General features: G+C 43.5%; 2 protein-coding genes across 2 annotated transcripts in view; one reads left to right on the top strand and one right to left on the bottom strand.

Annotated features, from left to right (window-relative positions):
* PLEKHA8 (pleckstrin homology domain containing A8) overlaps positions 1 to 3,891 on the bottom strand; it is a 31,924-nt gene extending 28,033 nt beyond the window's left edge. The window contains exon 1 of the mRNA XM_056336604.1: positions 3,731 to 3,891. Within this exon, the coding sequence (XP_056192579.1) occupies positions 3,731 to 3,770 (40 nt within the window). The 5' untranslated portion in view covers positions 3,771 to 3,891. The remainder of the gene's footprint in view (positions 1 to 3,730) is intronic.
* A 446-nt stretch (positions 3,892 to 4,337) lies between these two features.
* On the top strand, positions 4,338 to 13,796 carry FKBP14 (FKBP prolyl isomerase 14). Its single transcript, XM_056334471.1, has 4 exons — positions 4,338 to 4,727; positions 6,527 to 6,678; positions 9,349 to 9,476; positions 10,863 to 13,796. The coding sequence occupies exons 1-4, from the start codon at positions 4,531 to 4,533 to the stop codon at positions 11,019 to 11,021; spliced, it is 636 nt and encodes a 211-aa protein (XP_056190446.1). The 5' UTR covers positions 4,338 to 4,530; the 3' UTR covers positions 11,022 to 13,796.
* Positions 13,797 to 21,975: the final 8,179 nt, after the last annotated feature.

Here is a 21,975-nt window from a genome sequence, read left to right as displayed (position 1 = left end):
AAAATCACAGATGAATTTTACAAGGCAGTCTCCAAAGACTAAAGAAATGTATTTTATTAATCAGAAGGTATACTTAACAAAGAGTGTGAATTGCAGCTTGAGTTCAGGAGTGTGAATTGCAGCTTGAGTTCAGTCAGAGTCCTGCAGGAGACAGTCACCAACCAGCAAAGAGCAGCCGTCACATGCAGTTCACCCCTGCTCTCTCCTTTATCCTGCAAGCAGTATCCCCTGGTTTGAGCTCAGTCCTGCTACAATGCTGCAGCCAGGATCCAGCCTTGATGCTGTCCACACCAGAATTCTGTATGCTCAGCCAGGACCACAGGCAGCAGCAGCACAACAGACCAAGGAGCTATAGGGAAAGTATAGGGTGATGCTTTTATCATCTCAACTGCTTACTACAATGAGCAGTACTGAAATAAGAGTTATACTCCCTTTATCAATGCAATAAACGCATCCCTAACCTCCACAACCTTTACCAAGCAAGGCTAACATCAGACAGAGAGTTTTGGCAAAGGATGGAATCTAGGAATTGTTTTAAGAACAAATAACACATTCTGACTGTAGGCTCAGCTGAGGCCAACTTACGTGCCTGCATGATTTAAGTCACCCAGCTCTGGGTTTTTGAGGATTAATAATTTAAAGTTTGCAGAGGCATCACAGATTTGCCCAAGTGAAAACACACTACCACACTTCACATGTCAGCGATAATTCCGCTTGCAAAGTTCCCTGTTCCCTTAAGGTTTTAACCGATTTAGCAGGGGAAGCATAGCCAGGAGCAATCTCAGGACACACTTATTGCAAACACAAGATCCCAGGTGCATTTCCATAGGCTAGACCCGTGTGCATGCGTATCTGATCCAAAGCTGGCACGCTTCACTTGAACTCAAACAAAAATATCACATTGAGAAATCACTATCTGGTGGCCATTGCCTTAGGGGAGAGAAAAAGTCTAAAATCTCAGTTCTCTAAACTCAAGAGATTTCAGGAGCAGCACTGGAATCCCTGCACATAAAAATGATAATGTGAGTGCAGGATCAACACCAGAGGAAAAACCCTATCTCCAAGCAGAAACCAAGTAACACTAACTCATTTTATCCTAATCTATATAAAGCAAACAAGTGCATTTATCATAAAACAAGATAACTTGTTTGAGCAGTAAGGCCAGGTAATCTGTCTTTCGGTTGTTGGCAATCATGCTGTACTTGCTTTGCCCTTTGCCCAAACATATTTCCTACTTCTGAAATGTTCCTGCTGTCAATAACTACGTAATTTGCAACACAGATTGAGCTCCCTGCCCTGGGGAGGAAGTAGGTTGATGTGGACTTGACCTCTCATGACGGTGATGACAGAAGACATCATAAAATCAAAATTTCCAGAAAAGAATTACCAACAAAGTCCCATCAGCTCTTCTTCTCACTGCAAGAATGTAAAGCAGTTCTCTTTTTCTACTGTTTTAAGTTTGTTCTTTGGTGAGTATCTTATCCCCTCTGTGTGAAACAAAGGGGTGTTGCTTATTATGAGGACGAAAGGGCACAAGATACTTGCCGTGTACGTTTACATCAGCACTGCGTTACTAGCACAGGCACGCACCGATATAACAGAGATGACACGGATTTTCTCTCCTCTTTGCATACATCATTTACACCATGCAGCACCAAACCAGTTAACCTTGAGCAAGAGAAAAAAAAAGCATATTGGGAGCTGAATACTGGCAGAAACACTGCTCTGGATGACCTGTTGAACCTTCTTACTTCCCTTAATCCCTGAAAGGAGGCCTTCCTGTCGCTCACTCCCCAGCTCTTTGCTACTGCTACGATAAATGCCACATTCCAGCACAATGTTTTGGGGTTTTTTTGCATCATCACATAGATTTATAACTTAATGGCTTCAGGGCAGGAAATATTTATTTTTTTTTTTATGCCAAAAGAAAGCACATGTAAGCATAGTCAGCTTGCAGAACAGCAAATTTACTGTTCTCACACAACAGGCCTACAACCTAAAAAAAGGCACGGACTGTCCTTGACCACCACACTTACTAGCAGAGTCAAGTTTCAGCAAAGAAATCAGAAAGATGCTTCAATCTTCCATCACAGATTTTGTCTCTGTCGAGAACAAAACCTCATCTAGATTTTAGCTGAATGCAAATCTCCAGTATCCAAGGAAAAGATTTCTCCAGTCTGCATTCACTTAGACTGAGGTTTGTAAAGCATCATCCTTCTTCATGAAGGGTCATTTAGTTGAAAGTGCCTATCATTGTGGCTAGCAGGAAGAAAAATAATTTATTTTGATGGAAACGGAATACTTCTGGTTCTTAGCCTTCACCTTACCATCAAAACAGAAGACAAGCCCAGGTGATCCTACCACACACACACCTAGGCACAAATGCTACAATGCCAAATGCCAGTCAGTTATCTACACAGGCACTGGTTCCCGCAGATGCGGTCTCAGGGCACGAAAGCAAGTGCAAGGATTCCAAATACGCCTCACCATCTCAGCAATGCAAAGAAAAACAAACACATAAAACTTGAGGTCAACTGAACCATAGTTGTTTTTATTACGGGGAAAAGACTAATAACACTGCCCGCCTTCTGCAATCCAAATGGAAAAGCTCCCACTGCCACACGCTCCAAAATTCAAGAGCATTCACAAATCATTATATATATGTCTATATCGACTCACTGAGACCTTACCAATTTTGATTCTCCTCTCAGAACACCTACTACCTACAGGGGAAAGCTGCAGCGATCTCCCCAGCACACCAATAAATCCAGCCTCACACACATCGCCAACACTCCCACCCCCACCCCGAATTCACCACCCACTTATGCTTCAGCCTTTTCTTTGTTTCATCTTGATTCCCTGCCCTTTCCCAACTAAGCAGAGAGGTGCAGCTGTTCCAGCCTCTCCGCAAAAACGCTCAAGCAGAGCGGGCTGCCCCGGTACAGGCGCTACGGAGCAAAGCTCGCACCTAGCAACGTCAAGGTGGCGTCGGTGACTTTTTTTTTTTTTTTTTTCCCTCCGACCACCAGGTTTCCAAACTGTTTCAACAAACCACGGAGAGGTTTGCGGAGAGGTCTGCCCCAGGCCAGACTCCATCCCCCTCCCCCAGGTGCCGAGCCACCCCCGCCGCGGGCAGCCGGCACCCGGGCGGCTGCGCCCCCGCCCGCACCGCCCACCCCGGCCACAGCCCCCCGCGGCACGGGAGCCCCCGAAAGGCCGGGATCCGGGCCCAGCGCTAGCAAGGCTGCCCCTTTTTTAATTTCTTTTTTTTTTTTTTTTGTGCATGCGTTTTCATCCAAATCCCCCAAGCCTGACTGGCGCCCATGCCTTCTCCTCCCCGGTCCGGCGTGCCCCCGCTCCCCGAAGCGACTCGGTGGAAGTTTCCCGGGGCCGTACAGGGCGGGCACGGCCGCTGGCTGCCCCAGCCGGGCACGGCACGGCAGGGCAGAGCAGAGCAGGGCATGCCCCGGCCCAGCGCCCGCACCCACAAGTGGGTTCAACACCTCCGGCGCCGGCCGGCGACATGTGGCAGCGCAGCTGGAAACCCAGGGCGAGCGGGGGGGCCGGTGCCCTGAGCGCCGGGGCCGGGGGCAGCGCTGGCCCCTGCTCCACACATACATATATACATACACCTCCACACACACCCCTATGTAGACACAGGGAGATGACGGCGCCCGCCGCACCAGGGCAGCGCGCCCCGCGCAGCGGCTGAGGACTAGCAGCAACTCACCACTCAGGTAGTTGGTCCACTTGTACAGCACTCCCTCCATGGCGGCCGGCCCCCGCCCCCATGCAGCACGGCCGCCCCCCGGCGGAGTCACGCCGCCCGCCGCCACCGCCCCCCGCGCCCCGACGCGGCGCCGGCACCCAGGGCCATAGCGGGGCGCCGCCCGCCCTGCCCTGCCCGGCCCCCGCCGCCGCCGCCACGCCACTAGCGCAGAGCGCGCCGCTGCCGCGCACCCCGAGAACGGCGCCGCAGCGCTGCGGAGGCGCAAACGGCGTTAGGAATCGAGAACCACGTGACCGACAGGAGGCGGGAGAAGGGGGCGGCGCAGAACGCCCAAAGCAGGTGGCCTTCCGCAGCCAATCGAAATGCGACTTCGGTGAGAGCGCCGCCCAATCGGCGGCCGGCAGGAGCCGGCTCTATTGTGTGCGGGGCTCCCCCGCTCGCCAGCGTCCGCTTCCGGGAGCGCCGAGGCCCGCCCAGCCCGTCGTCGGCCCCCCTCCCACGGAGCTCTGCTGTCTATTGGACAAGCTGAGGGACGGACAGGGGCGTATCCCAATGGGCGGCGGCTTCTTCTGGGCTCGCTCTGAGGCGAGCCAATCAGAGGGCGCGCTCTCGCTCTGGGGCCGTCAGCGGCTGGCAGCCGCCAGCCGTGAGGGCCGTTGCCACGTCTGCCGGGCGGGCGAGGGGGGCCGCGCACCGAGCACGGCCCTGCCCGCTGCCGCTGGGCTCGCAGGCGTGGGGCGCGGGATGGCGGCCCGGCGGCGGTGAGGCGGGCGCCGCGGGGTCCCGGCTGTGAGGCGGCGATGTCAGCGGCGCTGCGGGCCGCCTGGCTGGGCGCGGCACTGAGCTGCGCGGCCGCGGCGCTGATCCCCGCGGCTGACGTGAAGGTGGAGGTGCTGCAGAAGCCGTTCCTCTGCCACAGGAGGACCAAGTGGGGGGACATGATGCTGGTTCACTACGAGGGCTACTTGGAGAGGGATGGCTCCATGTTTCACTCCACGTAAGTAGCTCGCCGCGGGCGGCCCGCCTGCCAGCGGGCTGGGGGGTGAGCTGGCGGGGGGGGGCAGCCATGTGGCCTTAGGTTTGTTTTTTTTTTAAGGCAGGTGATCTCTTCTCGCAAGTTCTCAATCCGGACCCCTCGCTGTGGTCCGCAGGCCCCCTACGAAACAGCTTTGTGAGCAGTGTTCTGTGGAGGGCAGCTGGCTTTTTAAAAATAAAAAGCTCCCTCCCAAAACGCTCGAAACTTGGCTTTGCCTGGGTGCAAGGAAACAAAAGCAAGGCATGCTTGTTCGTGGCATGCCCTGGATTTTACTTGTTTCGGAAATAAAATAGCTTAAATAACGCTGTACAGACTTGCCAGTGGGACCCTTTCCACCGCCACCTATTTTCAGAAAGTATGATTTATTTGCCTTTACACTCGGGACAGTTCAGGAAGCACTGAGTCACCTTGCTGTTTTTAAGATGAACACCAACGGTAAAGCTTATTTCCTTTCACATTGCCAGATTTAGACTGTAAAATAAATCTTACTTGGGTTTTGTTTTCTGGTTAGTCTGCAGAAAGTGGAGCCATGTGGCATTTTAAGAGACAGGGATGTTATGCAGTTTAGACACAGGTTTTGGTGTATAACCTGAGGTTTAATAAGTCGTCTGCTATGCATGAATTTCCCTCAGGTTTCTAAAGCAAATTTCTAGGGGAGAAGTCTGCCTCTAATAATAATAATAAAAAAAAGTATATCCGTCCACTACTGGGAGCACAATGACAGCTTTTCATTACTGAAACGGCATATTCTTCACCTGCCCCCGACCAGACAAATCAACATACCAGAGCCACAGCTATGCAAGTAGGAGGAAGAGCCAGAAATTCGAGGGAGTCTGCTAAAAGCCTGCAATGACTTGCTAATGTTGACTTTCCTGTAAAACATCAACGAAGTGTTGATAGTGGGAGACAGCAAAATGCTCAAGTATCTGTAGGCTATGTCTGAAGTCTGCTTTTGCGGAATGTATTTTTTTAAAAGGCAATGTTTTGCATCTTTACGTTCTTGTAGCCAATTTAAACTAAAATCTCACTAATTTTCTCTTGTAGTTAACCTGCCTCACTAAAAGGAGTTCTAGGGACGCTCTTTAAGTTTTTGCTGCTAACTCCTGTAAGTGCTCTGTTCTCTTGTTAAGCACCTTTCCTGCATGGCTAGTAAATCGAGCTTTTAAAATTCTGTGTCTAGAGGAAAAGTACTCCTTGTGTACCACCTGGTTAAGTTGGAAAAGAGGCTTGTCTGCCTATTTTAAACTTGAATATTTTGCATGCCTTCGTTTCTTGTTTTCTACACTCTTTGTTGCATAGTTGACTCTTTCCCTAATGGCTTTTTTGGAAGAGATGTGACTGATTCTTCTAAGCATATTATAAGGTATATTGCAATCCTGATGAAGCTTGTTTTTGATTTGCAATTTACCAAAGAATGCACATGGCCTTGAATGTAGATTTTAAGTAGTGGCACATGGCCTGATCGGTTTCAAAGTGGAAATAGGTGATCAGGGAAATGAAGGTGGGAATCCAGGTTGTTCAGCATTGTCATAAACAAGCAGATGTTGTTTTCTTACTTTCCACTTGCGGAACCTTTTCATAGAAGGCCTAAGTTTTAAAGACTTCAGAAGTTTAGGTCTTTCATTTAAGAAATGCCGAAGTGCCAAATAGTAGTGTGTGTTTAATTATTTTTCTATGCTATGGGCATATTCCATCTGCTCCTTGTGCCTTTTATGGAACTTGCTGTCTAAAGACAAGTGTTTTATTCCATTTTTTTCCAGTCACAAGCATAACAATGGTCAACCAATGTGGTTTACCCTTGGCATAAGGGAAGCTATCAAGGGCTGGGACAAAGGTTTGAAGGACATGTGCGTGGGAGAGAAGCGGAAGCTAACTATTCCACCAGCCCTTGCTTATGGAAAAGAAGGGAAAGGTAAATGACTTGAAGTCTTTCCCTTAATTTAATTGTTTTTAATGTCTGTGTTTTACTGGTATTCTTGGCCAAAGAGGTTAGCAAGCTTGCAAGCTTTCCAGGCTGATTCTAATTAAATAAGAAAAATTGATGGACAGGTGTTCTTTCTCACAAATTTGTTTTCTGCAGAAATAACCATTTAGTGGTTATGTTGTGAATGCAGGAAAAAAACAGGAGTTGATGGTAGCTGATGTGCTGTATGTTCTGAGTGTCTCTTCCGTCAGTGCTATGCTCAACAGTCCTCTGCTTGCCCTCCACTCCCCCCTTCTTTTACAGTCAAGCTGGAAGTGGTTGCTTAGATGACAGTTGGCTTTTTGGCTGTTGCATCTGTGTTTGTGGTAATACTTCATGAATGTGCTTGTGCAAGCCTCATTCTTGCTTGCAGGATTCTTTTAGAACCCCAAGAAACTCCTGTTCTGCTGCCCAACCAGTTCTTAGCTGATACAATGAAAAAATCACGATTTATTTCTCCATATAGGGACACGTAATTCTTTCCCTTTAGCTATTTTGAGTTTGGGCAGTGGCCCGTTATCCACAGTAAGAGGCAGTCATGTTGGCATCTTCTGAAAACGTATTGAGTGGTGTACAGACAAAAGCATTGTTTGTAGTGTTTTCTCAACGTGTCGACTACCGATGGCATTTGGGGTTTTTCCTTTTAAACATTTCCAGATGCCTGTTTTAATGGGAGGACCAGACCAAGAAAATAAATGAGTGACAGCTTGAATGGTGCGGGAAGGTTACTTTTTCTGCTTTATGTGGTTTGTTTTAGTAACTTTTTTGGAGCAATTATTAGGAATATTTTGTTAATGCAACAGTTACCACAAAATGACCTAAGGTAACGCAAGGTTTCAAAGCAGAAAGGGTAAATGTCTTGGAACATACAATCCTTCCTGCTACTGTCGTCTCCCATTAATCTGAGACTGTTTTAGGAATGAGGAGTGTTTGCATGTCTGTATCCTCTGGCAAACAGGGCTGAACACAGGCCAAGTAGTACTCCATACATACAGCATGCTTCATACCTTCCCTTCTTGCATACTTTCAGGAGGAAGTATCCTCTTAAAACATATTTTTCTAGAAGCCTTGGTTTGGGGTTCAGGAGATAGTATTAGAAGTAATCATGTTTCTAGTAGAGAGCAGGAAATTTGTGGTGGTCAGTTAGTTGACTATGCAGGGCACAACTGTAATTTTTTTCCACAAAAAGATGATAAATGCTGCAGTGCTCACGTAGTCGTCACAGGCCTAATTGCCTTAATATGTAAAGCACTATGGTTCGTCAGACACTTGCAACTTCAGCTCTGTTTAGTGCAAGAAGGTTGATCAAGTAAACACTGCTAACTGCTGCAAGAAATTACTTGCCTTAGGAAAAGTTTGATGTCTTTGAACATAATTATGTTGCTATTTTCAAATTATGCCCTTGAAGACAGAATTACTCCATTTTCTTCATGCTTTCCTCTGAATGCATGTAACTTCACTAGCCTCCACCTTGCTGACTTGAATGATGAGTCAGGTGCCTGTTTCTGTAACCAAAAAATTACCTGTATTCCAAACTCTAAGCAGGCCGCTGTGTCCTGTATTCCAGAAGTGTCTGCACATGTATTCATCCCAGAAATCTATAAGCCTGTTTGTTGCTGCAGCTCTTTAACACCATAGCTCCAAAGTAGTGGATGTAGATAAGGCATTTTTTCTGCATCTCTCAAGGCACAGGAATATTTTTTTGGTGTGCTGCCATCCAATATAGAAATATATTTGGTCATATTCAACACTTCTGTATATAAAGAAGCAAAGGGGTGTGCTAAAAGATCTTTGACAGTAGTTTCAGCCATCGGTATGAAGGCACGTCACATCACGGTAAAAGCCAATGCCTGATTAACTGAAATCTTTGAGGGGTGGTGGCAAGCGGGGTGGTCTTTGGCACTATTAGGAAATTGTCACTCTGTTCACCTGCACCAAAAATGGCATGATGCCAACACATGTCTTTTGAACAGGTTTATGTACTTACTTCCAAACACAGCAGAAACTAGCTCAGTGCTTTGTGCAGCAGTCCGTAGACAACTAGGGATACTGACAGCATTGCTGCCCTTCTGTCTTTCTTGGCAAGAAGTTTTTTTGCCAGTGGCAGAATAGCAGGTACAAGGTGCCAGTTGACAGCGGAGAGGAATTTGGAGACGAGCAGGGTTACGGTGTCATGGGAGGACTGAACTCTCCCTTCTTGCTACCCTGACCATCAGTCTTGGCTGTGTGCTGCAGTGTGGCCGCCTTGCTGGCTGTACAGTCTCCTTCACTGTTTAATACTTTTATCTGGCTCTGGTCATGAAAAAAGGATTCAGGAATGTTGGCTGATAAACATGTGATGATGGTTGCTGAATATGAGCTCAGATCAACATACTAGTCTCCAACAAAACTAGTTGCATATAAAGTTGCATATGTGCTGTAAGGGCTGCTCAGGGTCCAGGCTACAGTCTGAAATAGTTATGGTTATCACTGTTACTGATATATTCTTGTTAGTTCAAATTGCCGGATGCTTTATAAATTGTAGGATTACTGGATTGTTGCTCTGATGCATATTGCTTTTGTATGGCACTGAAGATGTAGTTGTTCTTAATTTTTCTCCATGTTTACCATTTTGGGTAGGAAAAATTCCACCTGAGAGCACACTGATTTTCAACATTGACCTTCTAGAAATTAGAAATGGACCACGGTCTCATGAGTCATTCCAAGAGATGGATCTTAATGATGACTGGAAACTGTCCAAGCAAGAGGTGAGTGTGTTACCCTTCTTGTGAGCAAACCTAACAGGATGGGATAGGGGAAAGGGATAAGCTTAACTTGGTCCTGTTAAGGAAGTACCTAAACACAAGTTAGACTTTTAGCTACTACTGTGCACAGTAAGGCAATTATTTCTTGGGTGAAGCACAGTACGGGTGACTAGGATGAAGAGTTGTTAGCATAACTACTGGACTGATATGATCATCGTTAATGGTAAGACACCCAAAAAGTCATTGCTGTCCAGGTGGTCATTAGTCACGTGGGGAAGAGTGAGTGTCTGTTCTTCCCTGGAGATGACTTGCAATGTTGCTGCCTTCCAGTTCTCTGCTTTTTTTGCCTTTGGTGTTTTATGCCTTTTCTTGTTGATATCTTTCCTGCCGAATGCTCTTGAACTACTGTTCTTAGCTCAACAATTAAACTCCTGTCTGTGGTTGCCTTTTTTGCATGGCTTCAGGTTGTATACTTTCTTACACCTTGGCAATAGATCTTTTTTCAGTAAAACTAAGCCAAGGATGCACATCTATACTGTACCATGTTGAGCCTTGGATCCCAGTGGAACTGCTGAACTGGGGATTCAAAAGCAGCCTTGGTGAGCTGAGGCATAGGTGTGTGACCCACATGTGGCCCGCTCAAATGGAAGACTTGGATGAAATATAACATCTTAAAAATAAAACCAGACTTCAGGACTTTTTGGAATTGCTGATTTACTAACAAACTGGAATAAGAAATTCTTACGCTGTAGGGCAGTCCGGTTTCATAGCATTCACTGTCTGAAGGATGTGTATTCAGCATTACTCACTTTCTGTTTGCCTCTTACTTTCAGTCTGCTTTTTCAATGTGCAAAAGTCATCTGTGAGAAGTCAGGATAAACCACTGAGTGCTTTTTTATTTGGGGCTGGTACAGTTTGCTAGACCCGAAAAACTAATCTTTTGTGGTTCCCATTTGAGCAGCAAATACTGAGACTGTGGACAGATGTCTGTAGATATCTGGGGTGGCTGTTTACATCTACTGGTTTGTCAAAGTGTTAGGATGTGAAAAAGCTGTTTGGGTCTATGACCAATTGGTAGCTAGTAACTTCTGCCTGGCTGTACTGTACTGTATAGACATCAGAAGACAGGTTTTCCTGCCTTGTTTTTCAGTCAGATGCCATAAACGTATGGGAACTGATTTGCTAGTTTTACTGTTACTTGCTACTAAGGAGTGTTCAGTGACTGAATGGGGCTGCGGAATCAGTCAGAGGAGGAGTATTCTGGCAGTGGCGTAGGAAGGAAGGTATCTATTGCCTAATACTGCTACCCTGAACATAGCGGGCCTCTTACAAAACAGTAATCAATTCTTTCATAAGCCTAAAAACATTATCTCTCACTTTGTGTAATAGGTGAAAATTTATTTGAAGAAAGAATTTGAAAAGCATGGAGCAGTGGTAAATGACACTCAGCATGATGCTTTGGTTGAAGACATATTTGATAAAGAAGACGAAGACAGTGATGGCTTTATATCTGCAAGGGAATTTACATACAAGCATGATGAGCTGTAGAAAAGGATGGTGTAATTTTTTTATACAAATGGCAGTGATTTAGACTGTCTGGTGCTCTTGTCATCTTAATTCTGTGGCTTTGAGTTGACGGCTGCTGTTGGCAAAGAAACACTCATTTATATAAAAGAATTTCTGTTCATTGTGTACAAATGTTTTAAACTATGTTAAAGTATGAAAATGTACCTCCTTTTATGCAGCAAAGACTTGCACATCAGTGTTTTTTGAATTTTGTATTAACTTATTTTTCAGAAATGAAACAAACTTTCCCGTTATCAAACATTGTGAAAATCAAAATTCGATGTAGTGCCTTTCTGTGACTTGTTTGTGTGTTAAGATTGCTTTCAGCATCTCCTTTATGTGTAACTTCTAGTTTGTGGCTTAATTACTTGACCTTTCTTCTTGTGTGTCACTGTGTGAAAAGCAGTGTGCTGACCTTCCTCTTTTTTTCTGCAGATTTTAAAAAAAGGTACTAGAAGGTATCAGCATTTCTTTGTATCTGTTTCTCGGCTGCATCAAGCTGAATGAGAAAAATTACTATCTCCTGTGCTGGTTTTGCTCTTCTAAAGGGAGGGTGTTACCAACCATGCCAACAATTGTATGCATTTTTCTTTAAATTATGTGAATGAAGTAGGAGTTAAATGTCAGACTTTCACTTTTAATGTCAGCAACATTCTAGGAGATGTCTGTAATTTGGAAAATAGCAAGTTATACTGCAGTGCAGAGGTGGTGTCCTTTACATATACACAAACATTTGCTTTGAAACTTGGTGCTTGCATTCCTGAAGAAAGATGATACTTTTCTTGAGCAGAATGTGACTAGTCTGAAGTTTTTTCTCATTTGCAGAAGGGAGGGGCACACTGACAGGAGGATCAGTATGGCCTGAAGAAGGCTTCACATTGGCTCGCCTGCTTTGCAACAGCCTGAGTTGTAGAACTTGTTTTGTTACTGCCCCTTTGCAGTATTTTCACAAGTAGCATACAAATGATGTGAATTTTAAATAATAAAGTGACTTTTTAGAAAAATAGAGGCATGAGGTAAATGTTATGGTGCTGTGTCTTTACAGAGGTAGAGACTATGAGGATTTCAACTCCATTTTGTGTTTGTTTGAACCGTTTCTGGGGAGGAAGAAAGATTTTGCAATTGTCCACAGTTTCTTAAATGAGAGGGAAGGAATTAGCCTGTATTCTGGCACAACAACATAGGGGGTCTCTGAACACTGTATTGAACTTGGAAAATGTTGCTGGAGGCTACGTAGGGACACGATGCAAATCCGGTTGTATGAAATCGGGGTTGCTGCATTGCACTCATCCTTAACTGCTGCCAAGTGAGACTGTACCTTGAGGGCTCTCAGTGCTATAGATGAGCTGGATGTTTTCCCTGCCACCTAGTGTTGCAAGTTAAGTATGAGAAGACTACTTAAAGGGAGTTCAGCTGCTTATGGACATTACAGATTGCTGTCACTAGCATCTGTTTTGGGAGGCGAAAAAAAAAAAAGTGTAAGTGAAGATACGCAGTGGTGATGGGTTTTGTTTTGTTTGGGGTTTTGTTGTTGGGTTTTTTTTCCTTCCAGCATCTGGCCTTTTGAGGCTGATGGCTTAAGTGGTAGGGAATTGTGGCCATGTATTTGGTTTTCAGTAACCCTTGGCTCTTTTTCATCAATGATGCCATCTAGTTTTCTTGAACCCGCTTAAACTTTTGCTTCCATAATGTTCTGTGGCAGTGAATTTTATGGTAGAATAGGGTGGGAAAATATTTCCCTTTGTTTTTAGGCTTGTTGCCTGTCCTGATATTTTTTGTTGTGAGGAAATAATGAAAAATCGTTACTTGTTTAGCTGCTCTTACCAGTCATGATTTTGCATATTGATATTTTTTTCTCATTACTTACGATAATTAAGCTTGCCCAACTTCAGCTCTCCCAAGGTTGCTTCCATGTTCTGTGCTGGGTGTTTTGATTCGCTCTGCTGATACCAGAGCACTAGGTACCTGCGGGCAACGCATCACATTTATATTCATCATCTTTACTGGAATAGATGCCTTATCAAAGTTTCCTGTCTTTCTCCCTGACTACATGTGGAGCCTAGGCAATTGGCATAGCCTAGGCAGAGGAGGGATATGAAGTTGACTCTTAAGGCAATCTTGACAAAGATGTGGCCGCTGGCAGGTACCCGGCCAACCAAAGGGGAAATTCTGGGTGTGCTACTGGGAAGAGCAGCACTGAGGCTTGCGTGGGGTCTGTGAGGGTTTTAGATGATTGTTTGTGGTGCTTAGCATGTTCTCTGAACGTCTGGCTGGCAAGTGAAAGCATAAAAGCACGAAATAAAACTTTGCCCAGGTTACTGACCAAATACATAAAAATTTAAGTTGAAATAATAGGGTGCCAGTGTATGTGCCTTCGGTAAGGCCTAGCTGTTGTTTACTTTGTATTAAATAGGAATTCGGAATCAGTAATGCTGTGAAATGTACACATGCATTATCTTCTGCTTGGATTTTGAAAGCATTTCATTAAAAATAACTTCAAGTGAACATACAGTTAATTTGTTAATGCCAGCAGAGTACTAGTAAAGCTGCAGGACCGAGATGCTTTATTTGGTGTTGTGTGTAGGTTTGTGCCAGATGAGTGGATGGCTTTTGTTCTTAGTTCTTTTCTGTATAGCTGTGTTAAATTTCTGAAACTGAACTGGAGAAAAAAATTTCAAAAGTGCAGAATCGGCAGCGGATTTGAGAAGCTACTTCAAATTTGTTACTGTTTGCTATCATTAAAAGTTCTTCTGTGAAGATGAAGGGATTTCTTAGGCAGAAATAGCACTGCCTGTCTTAATTGCATCTGCTTGTTAATCCACAGGGCATGCTGCTGCAGTGCCAGCAGGAGCCAGCTAGCTACCTGCAGGAGAGCAGAGGCAGGTGGCTGCCTGTCCCCCGAGGGGAGGAGGAATATCGGAACTTCAGTGGCACTCAGCAACGCTTAGGTTGGCTTGTGTGTGAAGTACAAGGTGTATTTCCCCTGAAGAAAAAAAACCCTCACTGTGTCACTAAAACACAGCACTTTTTCACGTGGAGAGGGCTCAACACAGAGCGCTTTCCTCCTGCAGCTTAGAGCCTTCTCCACACGCTTCTTTGTGGTTTGTGGTTATGTAGGAAAATATGTACTGATGGTTTTTAGAACTGTAGCCTGTCATTCACTGCCACTACCTAGCAATTACAGTGGGAGTTGCTGCCTTCTGTAGGTACAGAAGCAGCCTTCAGAGTTCATTTTATTTGAAAATTCTTGATATGCAGTGCAATGACAAGAAAGCTTTTGGCAAAGCTTCAGGAACGGTGCGTATAGTCTCAAATGTGTTTTAAAGCTTACTGCTTTGAGATCAACTCACAAGGTAGTGTTGAAAATGAAGAAATTGCTTCGTTGGGCCTTAAATCTTTTCAGTACCTTATTTCCTGTGCTACCAGCAACCTCCCCAGAATAGAGGTGTTTTGGTGAGTACTATGTGGGATGGAGTCCTAAAATTGCAGTATTAAGTACTTATTGAACAAACTGCTACCATAGTTTCTTCTTCACGACGTTTAGAATGAAAATAGTTCATAGCACGTTTCCTGAGTACTTCAGTGTAAAAACAGGTGGTACAGGTCAGCGTTGAAATTACAATTGTCTTTGCCGTACACACTCCCCACACCCCGTTGTTTCTGCTGTTAAATACGAGGCGGTCTGTCCCTTGATCCACAAATCCCAGTTTCAGATGGCAGGATGGGGAGAGCTCGTTGCTTCGGGACATTCCTGGAAAAGGAACAAAGCTAGGGGAAATGTGGCGAGAGGGAGTGGAAGTATGCAGTGTGACGTTGAGAACTGCAAAAGATCTTGTTTCCCAGATCCTTTAGCATCTGCTTACTGTTAAGAAGGAACACTGGGCAGCCACAGATGTAGGTACTGCAAATAATAAGGCTGGCTCCTGATCTGACTGTGTTAGAAATCACTGCTTCAGCCAGTTTCATATGGATTTTTATTCCTACGACAAAAGTTTAAATTCACACTTCCACGGTCCATTAAGGAATATTCAGAACAGGTATGTTGAGTTTGCTCCTTAAAAATACAATGGCCTGATCACATAGCTTTTGCAAAAAAAACCCCCCACAAAACCCACTACCCAAACCCCTTCATTTGTCTTTAACATTGAATTGTTTTTGGTAACAGGAAATAAACAAAACCTGCTTATATTTATATAATCCTGGATAATTTTAGCCTCTCTTGAAAGTTAATCATAATGCTTACATTCTGTGCCCTAGTTTTCTCCTGGTACATAGGAAAAACAACTTTCTGACAAAACAAGGCTATTTCGTTAGCTATCCTGCTTCTGTTTTCATGCTTGTGCTTGATTATGTCAACAGTTTCACACAAGAAATGTAATCTAAAAGCTCAGCAGGAAGCTATATACCTGTATATAAAGGGACAAGGACCTTAATTATCAGCTCTCCCAGCCTGGAGGGGATTTGGATAGAGCCACCTCCTGCATCACACTTCTTCCTTCTAGAAGGTTCTGTTCCAAAAGCAGGATGGTTTAGCTAGGGGGTTGCATCTGGTAAGGAGCCGTGTGGTATTTCTGTTCTCTTGAATGATGTAAAAAAAAAGGGAGCTCGGTTTAGCTGAGAAATTTGCCATGAAAATAGAGGACAGTTTGAAACATGGCAGGTAAGTAATTTTGTGCAAGGTTTTTGAAGGCCATGTTCCTGATGGAGAGCTAGAGTTTGTCCACAGGGATAGTTGGGGGTGGTGGTGGTGGGCGTTTTGGGGTGGATTTTTGTTGTTTTCTCTTGTTAGTGGTTTTGTTTACTTGTTTTTTCTTATAACTGCTCTGCGTCTCCATTAGGTAAACAATGTTTAAAATACTAGGATCTGACTATGGAAATCTAGTCAAGCAAACTCTTCAGAGCTCCCCAAATCCCAGTTAGGTTTTCCTCTAAAAAAATCTGAGGCTGATGCTAACTACTATTAAGAGCTGCTCTTTGTATTAGATACAATGCTTCTAATTTCTAGTTTGTGTCATGACCTGCTTAAGGAGATTAAATGATGCAGGATAATTGATTCCTCATCTGGGAGTCAGACTGAAAGCATTAAATCAATCCTGTCCTCTTACATTTTATTGCCATTGAAATTTCTTTAAAGCAGCTGATGTTTCCTCTTCTGCCTCTTTCCCTGAATAGTGAACTAGGTAATACATATTTCTTTTGCATGCTTGGCCTGCTGTCTCTCTGGGAGTAAATAGCACAGCTTAGCTCTGGTCTCTGTAATCTACTGGGCTATGTCTTCAGAGAACAGATTTTCGTTCCATAAATACAATGCAAAATGGTTTTGGTGACCCTGTGTCTGGGTATGGAATCTATAGGGCTATAGCTAACGAACTAATCGTAGCTTTTACTTAGTGATGCTGACCACAATACTTAGGTAAGACTAGTGACATCCCTTCCTTTTAAAAGAAGTTAAGAGTTTACATTTGCATCCGGTATTTCAGCCCTTGCGTGTTGTCATGTCCTCATTGCTGTTGTCACTATTATTGGGTTAAAGCCTGGCTTGAACACGGTGACACAGGCATTGCAATGTAGACTTGTCTCTGCCTCTGCAAAACACAGTCTGAAGTAAAGCTCCCAGACACATGGTGCTCGTCTTGCAGCTGGAAAATGAGCACAAACTGCAATGGGAGCACGTATGGAGCAGAAATGACCAATGCTCTTACTCATTTGGTACCCGATCCTGCTACCGCTAACCTGAGCCAGGTCCGGTTCACTGTAGCACCCTTTCGAAATGGCCACAACCACCGTTCATGCAGTGGTGGGGCTGTGCGAAAGCGGGCTGGCAAGGTGGCCTCTGGGATACCAATTAGTACTCTCTGCCAGGCTTGTTCTGGCTTCGAACCTTCACACCTTGCTTCTTGAGCGGGCAGCTGCGGGAGGGCAACACAAGGATGTGTTGGTGCCCCTGGTGCAGCACCAGCCAGGTTCACGCTGTCACACGACTGCCTGCCGGTAAAGCTAAGGGCACGCTTGGGGAAAACGCCACGGGCCCTTGCATGGGGGGGGAATAGCTCTTCGTACCATTCAGATTTCCTTGGCTGATACTCACAGTCAGTATAAGGAGATTTAAAAACTCTGGGTAATTTCTTGTTGACAGTTCTGTATTAAAGTACATACATAAGGAGTAACGCGCAACCAGCATGAGATGTACAATACAGTTTGAGCTTTGTTGTTTTTCCCCATCTCCTATTAATGACAATTTTCCTGTTGTACATTGTGGACAAGACCATTTCTGTAAATGCAGGCTCTTTTATGACAGGGATACTCAGCTGTGGACATTTTAAAAATATTTTTTTTCCTATCCTTTTGGAAGTACAGGAGCCGAAAGGACTTCTCTGTTTTATTTTCATTTGAAGTGTTTCTGTTATCAAAGGTCCCTTCCCACCTACAGCTATCTACCACTTGCATGAGTAAGGAAAATTATTTAATCATCAAGGGTTTTTTTTGAGTCAGGACTCCTTAAAGTCATATTAAACCAGAACAAAACACACTGCCCATGTTTTAAAGTCTCCTGAAAAGCAGAATAATGGAAAATGCTGCAGCAAAATCCATCACCTAGGAAGGACATGCTGCTGTTTAGAGTCCCCAGTGTATGATGTGTATGGGAGGAGAAAAAAGGTTGCTGACACATGCATAACTTTTTAAGCATACTCAGCAGACCTGTTGCTGTGGTAACTAATCAGAAGATTGTAACCTCCCCTGAATGAGTGCTGTTTGCACTGCACCAGATGGCTGATAAATCACATAGTGGAATTTTCTGTCCCTTGTTTTACTGTCCAACCTTTTCTCTAAGTGCTATGACTTAATTTGCAGCAATTTACCCATAGATTATGCAGACATGACACACCAATATAAAATATGAAGCTGCTTGAGGTATGCAGTCACTTTAATGATCTGCATCACTTGCATAACACCAGAACTGTTTTGTCTTCTGTATTGATGTTCAAGCTGTTGCAATTTTAGGAATAATGCTAAGTTGAGAAAAACCATGCTTTAATTTTAATATAATTTTAATAAGGGTAGCTATAGTTACTATAGCACATTTCTTGCAGAGGGAAGCAAGACACCTTTTGCAGTTCATTGGTCTGCTACAAGCATTTCTGTACGGGAAGCACAATAATAATGGAAGCACACATGAGGATTAAACAGGATCGTTGCACAAGAAAGTAATGCTGTTGTCTCTGTATTTTCTGTTCTTTGTTGTTATTACTGGTTTGTCTTCTCAGGATGACAGATTTACTTCTTCCACCCACCTTGACTATTTATTATTATGAGTCTTAAGCTATTGTCAAGTTTTTAGCCTCATTGTTACGGGTGCTGTTCTAACACTAAAAAAGCTCCAGGCTCACAGTCTTTATAGGCAAATAATAATAAATGTGCCTTGTGATACCTTTTAGAGTTATGAAAATAAGTATGCTGTCACCTATTACTGTAAATTAAAAGGAGGAAAAATTTAAAAAGATATGAAAACAAAGCTGGAGAATGATGGTTTTCCGATAAATAATAACTCCAGAAGGTGGTAACCTTTTTGAATGGGCAATAGAGCAGCTTACTAGTGTGGCTGAGTGCTGAGCCTGATAGGTGACTGCGGCACACCCAGAGTCCTTGTAGCATGCTGTCCTCTGTCCCTGTGACACAGGCTAAGTTGTGTTCTGTTATGTCACTTGTGCAGTGGAGAAATTAATCACCTTCTGTGGAGTAAGAGCTCGGCATCTAAGCCTGATATTGTGCGTACAATGTACAATCTTACGTACAGCTGCAGATTTCCATACATTAATGGTGTAATTGGATAAAGGGGCTGCAGCCAGGATTTCTTCTTTTTTTCTTAAACATTCACTGAGCTCACCAGATGACATCCTTACTTCATATCAGAGTATTGCACCTGCCACCCTCTTTCTTTCCTGTGGGTGAAGCCACCTTTAGTGTGGGAGAAGTACTCTCAAGTCTCTGCTCCAGTCTCCTTCCTATATAAAAACCCCAAAAGAACCAAGTACCATTGACACTTCTTGCTCTCCAGATTTGTTCTGCGACATCAGTTGAATTTACTGGCCTATGCTGTAACTATTATCTTGGGTCTCGCAGGGTTTTTCTGTTTTACTAACTCTTCTGTACATAAGAAGTTTTTTTTTTGTTCCTACAACTTACTAGTAAGAGCAATCACTTAAATTTAGTGGGATGCCTTTATGAGTACAGGCTTAGAATTCTGACTTAGCAAATGTACCTGGTTGCTGCTCTGTACAACCCCAGTTCATCTGATTTTTAGGTACTCCAAATGTACTCCACCAGAGACAAGACTGAGACAGTGGTTTGAAATAACAAAAATTAATACCAATAACAGGGTTTTATTGGCTGCACTACAGTTTCACCAAAATCTATCATAGTATATTTTTTTAATGTCATTTCAACACTTAGATGGTCTTTTTTACCTTCTGCATTAAGCCAACTTCTCTCCTAAACACTGTCTGCTGAGAAGACTAGTTGCATTGGTTGTATGTTTGCGTGGCCACTGTTCTGAACTTGCAGGGGGAAGTATTTTGGAAATGATGAATCAAAGATTAAGTACTGCAGTGTCTCGGGGATTTTTGGGTACTAGTTCTGATGAATAGGCTTTGATCTCCAACTAAGGAGATGTTTAAAGAAGAACAAAAATAAGCTGTAACTTAAGCTATATATTGCTGTGTTTGCCTTTTGGTCTCTTCCTTTCACAGATAAAACATGGAACAACAAAGGTTCTTTGAAATTCTCTTTTTTAAAGATGTGTCCTTCCTGCTCTCCTTCTTTGATATTTTACCCCATTGGAAACTCATCTTTTACTGGAGAAAAAAACCCCTTTTTTTAATATCCATAAGTTCTGCTGTTATGTTATTAAAGACAGAGCAAATAATTAATAGATATGTGTTGTGGCTTTGTCCTAATTATAACAATTTTGTATTTTCTGTTTACACAGTGGTCTCAATTCAAAGATTCAAAGATGCAGCTGTGAATAAATGCTTCCCCCATTTCACATATGAGGAAATTTAATTGCCGTGAGGTTACAAGATTTATCCAAAGCCAAGCAGCAAGCTTATGGCAGAACAACGTACACCCCAGGCTCTTTTGATTCCCTGGACCATGCTCTAACCACTCATCTTTGCTGCTTTACACTGTTCGTGACAGCTTACACAGAAAGGAAGCATCAAAGATTTCTGTTGCCGGTATGTAATCATTCCATAGACAGCCTAATAATTCTTAGGTAGATTATACTCAGCCATAATCATCTCCAGTGTAATTAGAGAATAGACTTAGTCATCTAAGTGAGCATAATATGGGTAATGTAAGTGGTGTGTTATAGGATATAATTTAAACCGGCTTTTAAATTGCACCTGCTCTTTTCATCGGCTATGTTTCTGATTCTAAGAAGCAAGCTGCCTCTGACGCAGTTCATCCTTGATGTAACTCCAAAGCAAGGAATTTGGGTTGCTGTGTTCAACTGAAGTTGTTACAATTAAATTTGTACAGATTTTTCAGCTTCTCAGTGATTCAAATCACCTTTCAGGTAGATATTTTAAGTAGGAGATATCCAGCATTTTTTCTATTGTAAGCCACGTTGAACTGTAATTCTGATGATAGCAAACTGATAGCACAGGAAAACAAATGTCTTGCCCTAAGATCTTCCATTATGTACTTTAAGCTACATGTTGTTAATGATCAGCCATGCTTTTTAATCAAAACCATTAAGCCTAAGTAATGACTTATAAATTAGTCCCTATTCAGGTTACTGATACACCCCCAAAAGGTGCAGATGCCATGATAGTTCACGTTCACTGAGCTTTAGACTGGGAACAGCAAATTATTTCCTCTTTTGGTTATATAATGAAGTTGTAGCTTCTGGTCTGCAGTTAAGGCCGACAGCAACAGTGTCCAAAGCTTATCCATAATTTCTGAACACACACAGACCTATGGATACTTCTGCTGCTTGTGGTCATGAGAGGAAATTCTTTTTGCTGCATCTGGTTCCAGGATTTTTCCTTCTAAATTTTCTTCTTGTATAGAGTCCTATAAGCACATTCTGTGTGGCTTTTTGTTTTTCCTTTGCCGGATTACTAAACTAGATCTACTGATCTAATAAGCAGCGTGATATTTAATTATTAGATTATATATATATAATATATGAAACAATAATTTTAATTAATATATAATTAAAAATAGTGTAGATTCCTACCTTGTAGAAGAGCACGATGCCTAGTACTAACTGAGATTTGGAGTGACTATCAGTCCTGTGCTTTTTGGGGCAATTGGTTCTGCAAACTCGTCAGGCTGACTTGGCCCATGTTAGTGAGTTAGGGTCCTGAACAGATAGGAAGAAAAGCAAATATCTGGAGGAACCCAACTCTGACCACCAAGTTGTGTAGCACTATGGAGGACATGCTGACAGGGTACTTTCAGGTAATTAGTTCTGCTGGCAAAAAGCATTAAAACCTGTGAAATGAGGCAACAGCTGAGAATAAATCTCTTGGACATAGGTACAAAGTTCTTTCATAGATTTCTGTATTTTCTGTGCCTTCCCCAAGTTCCACGCTGCTGCGCTAACCTAACATCCTTACTTGTTCCTGCTCTTATGCTGAAACACTCTAGTTTCTAATGCTCTTTGTTCCACCTACTGGCTCACCCTTGCCTTTCTGACATCCTCCCCAGCTTCCTTTTAACCTTCCCATCTTTCCATCAAACGTATTTGGCAATCTTTTCTCCGTACTAAGTGCCTGGTCTGAAATAGGCATTGGTGTAGTGTGCAGCAAGGCTCTTTTCCTTGAAGAGAGGTAGAAATGTAAAGGTGCTGCCTTGTAACAGCAAACCACGTTTGTTTTCCTAAACCAGTGCAGTTTACCTGGGTAGCTGGGGACGTGCATGATTACACCTA

Source organism: Falco biarmicus, chromosome 4 (genome assembly GCF_023638135.1).
Source record: "Falco biarmicus isolate bFalBia1 chromosome 4, bFalBia1.pri, whole genome shotgun sequence".
NCBI classification, from domain to species: domain Eukaryota; kingdom Metazoa; phylum Chordata; class Aves; order Falconiformes; family Falconidae; genus Falco; species Falco biarmicus.
This window is presented reverse-complemented; position numbering and strand designations above follow the sequence as displayed.

Coding starts and splice junctions, on each gene's coding strand:
- FKBP14 (XM_056334471.1), top strand. CDS start 4,531: ATGTCAGCGGCGCTGCGGGCCGCCTGGCTGGGCGCGGCACTGAGCTGC. Junction 4,728..6,526: donor GGCTCCATGTTTCACTCCAC/GTAAGTAGCTCG, acceptor ATTTTTTTCCAG/TCACAAGCATAACAATGGTC. Junction 6,679..9,348: donor TTATGGAAAAGAAGGGAAAG/GTAAATGACTTG, acceptor CATTTTGGGTAG/GAAAAATTCCACCTGAGAGC.